At 46.7% G+C, this 12,277-nt stretch overlaps 1 protein-coding gene across 1 annotated transcript in view; it reads right to left on the bottom strand.

Annotated features, from left to right (window-relative positions):
* The window catches only part of cu (NADP/NADPH phosphatase nocturnin), a 64,388-nt gene that overhangs the window by 31,111 nt on the left and 21,000 nt on the right, over positions 1-12,277 (bottom strand). Inside the window, exon 2 of the mRNA XM_080280969.1 lies at positions 8,848-9,089. Coding sequence (XP_080137095.1) covers positions 8,848-9,089 — 242 coding nt within the window. The remainder of the gene's footprint in view (positions 1-8,847; positions 9,090-12,277) is intronic.

Raw genomic sequence — 12,277 nt, 5'->3', positions numbered from 1 at the left:
CCAGACATCATGTTATTCATTGCTCATTAACCCTTTCACTTTGGGTGTATTTTTCTGGCTGGATGTCCCACACACAAGGGTTTTGAGATACAGTAGGTTCGCACAGTGCGTGTCATCACAGTGGACGATTCGCATTGTGCGCGAGTGACCAAAAATCATAACCAAAAACCCTTGAATGCGCGAGTTTACCGCACAGAACGCGAGGCAGAGGCAAGGAGTGGCTCAAAAATGCCATTTTCTATTAGTGCGCGACCACCCCTCACACAGCCCGTCACGTGTCGTCATGTTGATGCGCAGAAATTCCCGGGCATTCTACTGTTGAGGATGAAGAGGATGCAATGTCAGAAGTGTCAGCATTGGACTTTGAAGGGTTTATGGCCGAAGTGAGTGACTTTGATGCTCCTGGGGAAGGTGATCAAGAGGAGTCTGTGGAGGGAAGTGTTGGTGCGGTGGGAGGTGCGGTGGGAGGTGCGGCGCTGTAAGTGTTGCCGCGCCTCAGAACCCCTGTTATTTAAGGTCATCAGGCCTGTTGTCTACTGTTGTTAAGGTGACTACCCATATTTTTGTTATTGTAGCTATAGCTTTAGTACAATGTCTGAAAAATATGACCTTTATTATGTCTCTAAGGGCCAAAAAATGTCCAGGTATGAGGGGGTACCTCCCATATGTAATTATTCCCATAAGATTATGTATTCCCTGTACGCGAATTCCCAGTGCGCGAGGTCGTGGACCGCCCAATCTCTCGCGCACTGTGCGAGCCTACTGTATATGGAGATAATTATTTCAATAAAATATTCCACACCAAAATATACAGTAGACCATAATTTCCTGAGTAAAATGATGTCTAATATAATGTAAAAAAAAAAAATAATAGCCTGTGTGGTGAGATGTCAAAACCTGTGGTGTTGGTGCTCCGCCACTGCCAGACGTTGGCCATTCGGTATAATGATAAACTCAAAGCTTTTTTTTTTCTTTTTTCTTTTTTCTTTTCTTATAGCACTTTCATTTTCACTCTTACTTTCATCTGACAACATAATCTGGGTCATCAGATGTCACTTCCATCAGATCCAAGTAAGCTGCCGCAGCAGCAAAACATCTCATACTACATGCCTCAACATACAGTACCTCCCTTATGTGACGAAAATAATAGACAATAATATAGTCCTCCCATGACGGCAACTCCTCAGTCTTGCCACCTCCCGATACTGAACCATTATTGGTCCCCCAGCAATGGCGTGCAAATATAAAAGGGCCAGAAAATGTATACGTGCCATCTGATGACTACTGTACAGACATTTCCTTAATGGCACGTCAACGTGCTACCCGATGTGAAAGGGTTAAGAGGCAGGCCCACAACAAATAATTTTTAATTGTACAATATGTCCAAAGTGGTGACTTTTACGTGCCATTTCCACCACCATAAACAGCTCCTTGCTCTTCACTGAACTTCTTGCTAAAACTCTCCACCTTCAGTCTAACCAAAAGTGGGATATAACTGACTCAAACACTGACATATAGTATACAATCAATCAGTCAAAATAAAGCCTTGTTCCTCTTAAAGAATCCTACACCCCCACAGTGCTTTGTCCCACTCTGCCCCCCCCTCACCCCTTCATTTGCATAGACCTGGCTATACTGCTGCCTCATCTGGGATTGGCCATGATAAGCTGATGGTCTTCTATGGGCTGGAAGTATGCATGTGCCAAGACTATCTAATTGCTTCCTAACAGTTACTGGAAACTGCTAAAAAAAGAAATCTGATGATGCCTATATGAACACTTGTAATGGTGTGAGAATCTCAGCTTAGATTCTGTTGCCTTATGGCTGGGTTTCCTGCCTAAGGGTGAGGACTGTGTGGCTAGTTTTCAAGTTCTCGGCACAATTCACTCTTATGGTAAGTATCCCTCAGGGTCAGTGACAGTCACCCACCTGCCATCAAGCTACATATTGTATAGTGTACAGTACAGTACAATTTAAATTCTACTTTATTTTTCTTGTCAGGCTGCTCTCAAGGGAAGTCAACATTGTGGTCAGATGCAAGTCTGTATCCAGAATTTTTTTTATGGGGTGGTGAATCACAGTCAGTAGAACTCCACTGCATGATTCTGTGTAGGAGAGATCTATAATAACGATTTCTTTCTGTCTTGCACAAATGGACTGGTATCTGTCTATTGCCAGATGCCTCAATCCCATTTGGGGTGGCCACAAACAAATCGCTTCCATGTCACCCTGTCCCCTGCCATTTCACTGCCCTGCTCCCAACTCACACCCCCCTCTCTCATATACCTCTCCATCCCATCCCTCCATCTCATCCTCGGCCTCCCCCTCCCTCTTCCCCCCTCCACCTCACTCACATACACTCTCTTCATCAGTCTCTCACCCTCCATCCTCTCCACATGGCCAAATCACCTCAGTGTGTTCCTCATAACACTTCTTATCACATCCACATCCACACCACAATGCTCCTTTATATCCTCATTCTTCAGCCTGTTTCTCCATGTGACTCCACAGGCTCCTCTTAAATAACTCATTCCCACTGCACTCACTATTGACTTGTGTCTTTTCAACAACGTCCAAGCTTCACTTCCATACGTTAGAGTTGGTATCACAATACTGTCATGTAATAACTTTTTCACTTCCATGCTCACTTCCCTGTTTCTTATCATTGCTTTCAAAGAACCAGCAACCTTTCTTCCCTGCTGTACCCTTTCAAGCACTTTACCCTCCAAACCTCCATCCTTACTCATCACACTACCCAAGTACTTAAACGAACTCACATTTTCCAATTCCTCACCATCCAACCTCGCTGTACATTCACTGACTTCACCTCTCTCAAAGACCATCACTTTACTCTTCTCTACATTCATCTTTAAATTCCGTTTCTCACACACTCTCCTGAACTCATCCACCAAGCCTTGCAGCTCCCCTTCGTCTTCACTCAACAACACAATATCATCTGCAAACAACAGTACAGGGAGTTTCCAAACACTATCCTCTCTCACCAGGGCCACTCCAATATCTACTACCCTACCTTGTACCTCTTTTATTACCCCATCCATGTACAGATTGAACAACCATGGAGACATGACACATCCCTGTTTCAACCCAACCTTCAAAGAGAAAAATTCACCCAGTTCACCATCCACACGCACTGCAACCTTAGCACCATCATACATACTCTTCACAGCATTCAACAACTTCCCATCTACTCCATATATTCTTAATACTTTCCACAATCCTTGTTTATCCACCCTGTCATATGCTTTCTCCAAATCCATGAAAGCAGCATACAACTTCTTTCCCATCTCTAGAAACTTTTCCACTAAAGATCTAAGAATGAATATCTGATCTACACAACCTCTTCCCTTCCTAAAGCTTCCCTGTTCTTCTCCAACTAATTCCTCTGTTCTTTCTCTAACTCTGTCAATAAGTATCCTAGCATACACTTTGCCTATTATACTAAGAAGACATGTGCCCCTATGATTACCATACACTTCTTTTTCCCCTTTTCCTTTGTACAAGGGAATAATTATACCTGACTTCCAATCCTCCGGGACTCTACCTTCCCCCCAGGCCAATCTGCACATCTTCCACATCCATTCTACTACTATCTCTCCCCCATGCTTCAGCATTTCACCACACACTCCATCAATTCCTGGCACTTTCCTCAATTTAACTTTCTTCATTGCTTCCACAACTTCTATCCTACTGATTTCTTCCTGTCTTCTTACCTCCCTCCTTCTCCCAGCCATTCCCCAGCCACTTATACTCGCATTACTTCTATCCTGTATGTTCAACAATTCCTTAAAGTGTTCTCTCCATCTGCTCACTTTTTTTCCCTTCTCCACTAGTAAACTACCATTTTTATCTTTCACTCCCCTGCCAACCTCACTTCCACCCTGTCTTACTCTCTTCACCTCTTTCCAGAACATTTTCTTACAGTCCCTCCACTTTACACTCAAATTCCTTCCAAATTCCTCATCCACTCTCTTCTTACTCTCTCTTACTAATCTTTTCACCTCTCTCTTTCTTTCTGCATATAACACTCTCTCTTCCGCCTCTCAACTTCTTCCACGCCCCTATTTCTCATCCATTCATTGTATGTTTTCTTCTTTTGTGCCACAGCCTGTCTCACCTCTTCGGTCCACCACGCTGTTCCTTGCACCCCCCTCCGTCTTCTCTTCCTCCCACACACCACATTACATGCTGCACATATTTCTTCTGTAAATATCCTGCACACACCTTCCAGGTCCCCCATCTGCTCCAATTCATATTTGCCCAATCGTTCCTCCACTTCTCTCTTATACTCTGCCTTTTTCTCATCCTCTTGTAACCTTTCCACTCTCCTTGCAACTACTCCTTCCTCTCGTCTTTCCCTTTTTCTATTCCTCCATCTTACTTGGATCTTAATTCTGGCCACCACCAAGTAGTGGTCAGAAAGTCCACTCCCCCAACCTCTATAAGCTCTTGGATCCATTACACATCTTCGCATCCTTTCATCCACACACACATAATCAATCATTGCCTTCCTTTCATTCAGTTCACCACCCACCCTTCTCATCACTCGCCATGTATACGCCTCAGCCCACTCCTGACCACGTCCACGACCACCGGAGACCGCAGCCCACGGGACCTCCAGACTGCCCCCAGGATCCCCGCGTGGGACATCCCTACGCCCCGATGCCGGAGACCCTCGTCCACTGTCAGGCGCCTGACCGAGAGATTCAGGCAGCTGTTCGGCCCCAGCCCAGAGGGCCAGACTCCCGCCCCGAGCCATGAGAGTGCGGGACCCTTCGCCACCAGCAGCCCTGGACGAGAGAGGATGCCCCTATGCATGAACTCGTGGCCCCTGAATACGGAGGCCACGGGCGGAACTCAGCCCCGTCAGTAGTTAGGCCGAGTTGTTCCTGCCACCCTTGTATCTGACTGCTACTACACCCAGTCCCGAAAGTGAGAGACAGTGAAAGCACAGTGAAAGTGATATAGTGAAGTAAGGGCAGAACAGTGAATTATCAGAATACGGGAAGTCAGAATTAAAAGCATCAGTGTTAGTGTAAAGGAAAGGTGGAATAAATAAAGTAACAGTGAGATGGCACGAATACGGCCAGGCAGTGGAATAAGTGTCTGTCTGAGTGAATATGCTACCATCTTAGTGATATAGCCTCACGCCGAGATCATACGGAGGCTCCAGTGCAATAATGATAATTAATGACCCAGCGGACAAACAAGTTAGACTGCCAACAGTGAAATCAGTGCCACGGCCCTAGTGAACAGAACTCCACCCGATAGATAAAACCTAGACTTCCCCTAAGTGACAGTATTTGCCCTCACTGCCCTAGAACTCCTGATCGTAGTTAAAATGCGTGACTTACAAAGCAGTGCCCCCGAAATGGAAACAGAAGAATACTGTAGTGCCCCCGACAACGGGGCAAGTGAGATACAGCCCAGTATGCCCGGGAACGTGCCGACACCCTCACATGGACCCCACGGGGTAGCCACCACCAGTCGGAGCAACCCCCAGCAACAACGGCATATGTTAGCCCGGGCCGTGCGCCCCTATGTCACGCAGCCACCACGCCGTCGCCGTCATAGGAGAAGGACACTACCTTCACAGAGTGGGATTGTTGAAGCAGCTCGGGGTGGAGTTGTTCTAGACACTCCAGACAGCACCCCTCAGGAGACGGCCTACTGCCGCTCCCGCCCTCGTGAGACGGCCTATTGTCGCTCCGAAGGTGCCCTGGTAGAGACAGCCTACTGCCGCTCCCCCCTCCTGCAGAAGGAGACGGTCTACTGCTGCTCCCGCCCTCGTGAGACGGCCTATTGTCGCTCCGAAGGTGCCCTGGTAGAGACGTCCTACTGCTGCTCCCCCCTCCTGGAGAAGGAGACAGCCTACTGCCGCTTCCCTCTCTGGCAGAAGGAGACAGCCTACTGCCGCTCCCACCCTCGTGAGACGGCCTACTGTCGCTCCGAAGGCGGTGCCCCTGAGACAGCCTACTGTTGCTCCGAAGGCGGTGTCCCTGAGATGGCCTACTGCCGCTCCTCCCTCCAGCAGAAGGAGACGGCCTACTGCCGCTCCCGCCCTCATGAGACGGCCTACTGCTGCTCCGAAGGTGGTGCCCCTGGGACGGCCAATTGCCACTCCGCCCTCCTGAAGCAGGAGACGGTCTACTGCCACTCCTGCCTTCGTCAGACGGCCCACTGCCGCTCCGAAGGTGCACAGAGGTGCACTGACTCTCCCACTCGGGGCACGGCCAATTGCCAGGCCCCAACACCTGAGAGCCCTGCCCCTGGGCAGCCATGGCCAATTGCCGGGCCCCACGGACGAAAGGAGGCAAGGAGCGAGATGTCACCCCGGCAGGAGATAAGAGCCCAGGCCTCCTGTACCAGAGCAGCCCAGTCAGGCCCCACAGCCTCCCCTGGCCTCCACTCCCTATGCCTGGCTCTGGAACCTGACGGGCCCCAGTGTAAGCCGGTGCCGCAGTCCTCCCCTGTCGGTGCCCCTAGATGCTGGAGACCGCAGTCCGCAGTCTCTCCCGATCCTCCCCAGGACGCCCGGGCGCGATCTCCATACGCCCCCACGACGAAGTAAGGCTCCCACCTCCGGCCGAGACTTACACCAGAGGTTTCTGGAGCTATTCGGCCCCAGTCCCGAGGGCCGCACCCCTGAGCCCAGCCCGGAGGCCACGGGTAGCCCAGGACGCGAGAGGACGCCCCTACAAGCCGTCCCGTGCCCTCTCGGCACGCCTCCCCTTGGCAGTGCCCCTAGCCCGGCAGGATTGCCGACGGCGTGTTCCCGCCCCTGCTCCCCCACAATGAATACGGGTGATGAAGCCCAGAAACAGTGCAAGTGATTTAGGTTAAGTGTGACTTTGCCGAACCTAGTGTAATATCGTGCAGTGACTTAATATAGTGAATATCGGGGCAAGTAAGATCACAGTGAGAGAATAAAGGACGAGTGTGTGAACCAAGATCTGATGAACTAGATTTATGAGTGACGTCCCCTATATACAATTAGTAAGACTGTGCCGCCTGGAAATTCCTCCGTAGTAATACACCCCCACTGCTGTAAACTCTAAAGAAATAATACGAGAAGTGTTAATGATATTCCCCCACTCACGCTACCCGTAAATTCTGTATGACACTCCCTCGTCCCAGTACCTAGTGTAAGTGCAAACCAGGAATAGAATCAATTACCAAAGTCCCTTTGCATTTGGAAAACGTGTTATTCCCATTGTTAATACTTACCTCTCTCCAGTATTACCATAACTCCGTCCTAGCCGTCACAAGTCACTCCCCCCCCTTCTCCCCCCCCCCTTGCGAGACTCACTCCCCGCGCCTCACGCGCGCGCCTATATTCTCTGTACCCTGAATACACTAGGCTTAATTGTGTTGGCATTAATATCAGATAAGCAAGTATCCTGCGAGATACACATATCCTAGATAAGGTTTTATTTCTTGCTATATATTATGTTGTAATATCTGCTGATTTGTCCTGCGTCTGATTGTGGTAATATACGTGTAAAGGTTATTGTCTGAAGTTTTTGTGTCCTGCCTCTCTTTATTGCACTAAGCTCCGGTCTCGAAAGAGGACCTCGCTCCACGTTAGGTGTTTTAGGAACAAGAAGTCGAGCCTATTTACACCTAGCATTACAGTAGTGCTATTCACATTACCTGATCTTGTCCAGAAAAGTACCCTGCGTGATACTAACCCCCACCATCTAGGCTTAAGGTTTATAATTGTTCAGTATAATTACTCTTGTGACATCTACCCGTTCCACTTGTAGAATTTAGCAATACCGTGTAAGGTTGTTGCCTTGAGTTTCTGTGTCCTGCCTCTCTCTTATTTGTCTTAGCTCCGGTCTACAGTAGAAAGGGAACCCAGCAACACACTAGGTGTTAGAGAGACGGGAAGCCGACCTTAAAACACCTAGCATTATAATATACACATATGAATTTATTCAAGCCCCGCGGCAATATGTTATCGACGACACAAGGCACTGCGCCTGTACTTGTAGCAACACGGTTGCTATGGTAACAACAGGCGGGGAGGAGGAGACACACACACACACACACACACACACACTGGTGAAGACATGTACTGTTTTAAGTGCCTTATACTCTGTGGCTTACTTCCTTGCACATGGATACATACACAACTAACAGAAGTTTACAAACTTCAGCTACTAAATAAGCGACTCCAGTTCTAATGTACAATACTAAGCATAGCAATCATCAATAAACTTCTGACAGAGGGAAGGGGAAAAGGGCCACTGTCTCTTCTGACAATAAGGCAGTTCGTCATAACTTCAGAAGCAAAGGTTTTACTATGTGACCACGGTTCTTCAGCTCCACAACTGATGATAGGAATACATATACACGTAACCTATAACATGCGAGGCAATTCTACCTGCCTTCTTACATTACGTTCTTAATTAACTTTGGTACAATATACAACATAGATAACTGATTTTAGACTATAAAACGTGTATACAACAAAAACATTTACCTATTTTACGATCAAGGAAGCTGCCTGGACGCCCGCGGCAGCTTACTGACGATCTCGCCAACCTAACCTAACTAAGCTAACTAGGGGATTCGTCCCCAGACCCCCAATGATTTTAACCACCTAGGATTGCCATTAAACCTAACGCTGGAAGCCCCCACTCCTAGCAGACCAAAACTACCCTATTCTAATCAATCTGTGAAAGACCTATTTGAAGAGTAAAACTGTGCCCGTGTGATAAAGTATTAACGAATTAATTTTACTGAATTATCTTGCATAGAACTACATTCAACAACTGGACTACTATCTTTATTGGAGACTGGCAGATTTATGAAACTACCCACCTTGAGCCAAGATATTCCACTGCATAACACGAAAGGAATCTGCGGGCGGGTATGAGGTCGGGAGAGTGCGGGCGTTGGGCGGGTAGCGGTAGGTGCGGGGCAGGAGGGGCGGGAAGGACTTCAAGGGTTTCTGCACCCACTCCAGCAGAGCGTCCCGTCCCACCACACCGTCTGGCACCTCCACTCGATCACCTTCGCATTCCTCACTTCCCACCTGGGGCTTCGAGGTGAAGCTCCCCATTCTTATGTTGAAAAGTAGAAGGTCAGGTTAATGAAAGGAAGAATATACATTTTAAGTACAGGTATCTGGAACACTTAAAGATTAAGAACAATAACGTGCATACTTACAAGAAAACGCATTATTCATATGCCTAAAAACTACGAGAAAAAATTGAAAGCCATCGTTTGCCAGCATAAAATATAATAAAAAATGTCATGCACATTACAACACTGGCTATAAACAGTAGTAGTATCCAAAACATATCATGCAGGTCTACCACTCTATGTGTACTCCAGGAGAGAAATGTCTGGTGTATAACATGCTCAAACTTATAAATATAAATACCTAAACATAACGCTGCATTCGGCGAAGAAAGTCTTGGAAGCTGCACGTATTATTTTCCAAAACATTAAGTTCGGGACAATCCGTAAAGTACACGAGTTACTCCTAAAATTTCGTGCTATTTCTTCAAGCCCTCAATAGATGGCGGGCTGGTTTGTTTACCCTTATGTCGCGTCGGCTGCACAAACCCCGTTATAACCCACATGAATTTCGTAACTATTTTGTCAAGGATACGTAAGCAGCTGATGATGAATTAAACTTAGATATTCCACCACTATACGTAAGGTACTACATTTCACTAAAACAGCTGATTTTTTTTTTCAACATATTAGGATGTACTACACGGCTGTACACCAAACAAGCAAGACGAACTTGTTTCAGTCGTAGCTTTCCGTGAATTTTCACTGAGGAGTAATCGATATTCTACGTGTTCTTGGGTTCCGTGTGACTCTTAGAGATCATACCTGTATATATGTTGTCCAGTAATCATCCAATATAGCCGAAGTTGAGAGGAATGACACAAATCTGAAGAGCATTAGCCCACGCGTCCGTACTCTTCACTGCTAGATTAGACTGTACCCTTGTGAGCTGCTGGTCTCCCGCCTCCCCCTCTTTGCTCCGTGCTTTAAACTTCCTTCCCACGCCTTACGGTCTGAACATCGCAACCATGACTCTGTGAGGACTAATGAGAGCCACATCATGTAAAAATCATATTGCAACCACCTGTGCGTGACTGAAGCCCTGCATGCTTGAAGCTGGAGGGCAAAGGGAAGGTCACGTAAACACGGAAAAGCAAGTCGAAATTTTGCTCTTGACAATGCAATAAAGAACTTCATTCTTTGCAACCATCTAAAATGAATAAGTTATTTGATTAACAGTTAGGTGATTTGCAACCATGAATTGTTAAGTAATCATCGAGTGTATCACCTTGATGCTTAGTAAAGCGTACAGTCAAGGAAGAGAAGTGGTACGAGTAACAATTATTAGGCAAAGAAAAGTGGCGTTGGTTACTTTGGGATATGAACTTCAAAAATGAAGAAAAAGCAAGAAAAGTTTGCTTTCTGTCTGAGATAATTATCTAAGTACGGTTAGTTTTTCTAAGTTACATATTCCACATCAACAAACTCTGAAGGGTACGTCTATCCTCTGCTTAACTCAAGTTGCGAGGATTGCGCGACTGAACAAAATCGTCTAGTGTTAACCTTCATGAACACCTACAGTAGGTGTAAGTTCATTCTCTTGGAGAATAGGTTAATACTGATGCGCGTCCTTGCGAGAATTGTCATTGATTTTTGACAGTTTTGAGTTCCGGGAGTTTTCTATCCATCTAGCCTATCCATCATCCCAACCTTTACTGTCCCATATGGAACACAGAGGTCTACTACTAGAGTATGTAGACCCGGCATTTAAGACGAGGTAATTAGACACTATTATATTGGCAAAAAACCCTGTGATCCCTCGGATGTAAGCACTTCATGGGCCACATCCGGTTGGAGAGTTTATTTGGTTATACGATAGCCACTATTTTTTTTTTTTTTTTATGCGGGGAAGAAGGAACCAAAGGCCATGAGCCCGCAGTAACAGTTCCCTCCAAGACAAAAACAAAATACAATAGAGAGCCAAATTCAAGATCCCATCATTTTGAGATGCCTGGACACACTGCGTTTGAAAGACTGGAGATCATAGGCAGCAGGAAATACAGACAGAGGGAGACAGTTCCAGAGCTGACCTGTTGCATAAATGAAAGACTGGGAGTAACGGTTAACTCTTGCATTAGAGAGTTGGACAGTAAAGGGATGAGAGTTTGCTGCCAGACGGGTGCTACGCGCCCGTCGTAGAGGTGGAGGAATGCAAGCAGACAGTTCAGAGGAGCAGTGACCATTAAAGTAGCGATAGAAAAGAGATAAAGATGCAACAATGTGGCGAAGAGACAGAGGTTGAAGGGAGTCAGTAAGAGGAGGAGAGTTAATGAGACGAAAAGCCTTTGACTCCACCCTATTGAGAAGAGCTGTATGTGGGGAGCCTCCCCACACATGAGAGTTGTACTCCACACAGGGGTGGATAAAACCCCTGTATAGAGTCAACAATTGTGCAGGGGTAAAGAAAGAGCGGAGTCAGCTTAGCACACCCAATCTCTTGGAAGCAGATTTTACAAGAGATGTAACATGATCTTTCCAAGATAAGTCCCGAGTAAATGAAACCCCAAGCATGTTCAAGGATGATGCAGGATTCATTTCATTTCGTTTCGTTTCGTTTTCAAAGGCTCCAACATGCTTGCATGTGTCGGCCTTGGTCACCTAATGGCGGCTCTCCACGCTGCACGATCCATTGCAGCCTCCCTGTTCAGTCCCTTAACCCTAAGGTCACACTTAATGACCTCGTCCCATGTCTTTCTCGGTCTACCCCTCATAACCCCATCCCCAATATTAACACTTTTCACCTTCCTCACCCAATTATCATCCCCCATCCTCTCCACATGTCCAAACCACCTCAATCTACCCCTCCTCATCACAACACCAATTAAGCTGAATATTATTAAACATTAGTGGGTTTACCTGTGGAAGATTTTGTTGGGTTGATAGGTGTAAGAAATGAGTCTTAGATGCATTAAAAACAACCATATTATTTTTACCCCGGTCAGAGATACGAGCCAAGTCAGATATTCGGTGTGTCATAGCCTCATCCCTTGTTTGTTGAAGTAAATGTTGAGATGGGCGTTGCAGGAACCGAATGGAAAGGTGAAGGGTGGAGGCATCAGCGTATGAGTGGATAGGGTTAGATGTACAGCTTAGAAGATCATTGATGAATAAAAGGAAGAGAGTTGGTGATAGGACAGAGCCCTGAGGAACACCACTGTTGATAGATCTA

Source organism: Coenobita brevimanus, chromosome 87 (genome assembly GCF_032717465.1).
Source record: "Coenobita brevimanus isolate Jiangsu-jjx chromosome 87, ASM3271746v2, whole genome shotgun sequence".
Lineage (NCBI taxonomy): Eukaryota > Metazoa > Arthropoda > Malacostraca > Decapoda > Coenobitidae > Coenobita > Coenobita brevimanus.
This window is presented reverse-complemented; position numbering and strand designations above follow the sequence as displayed.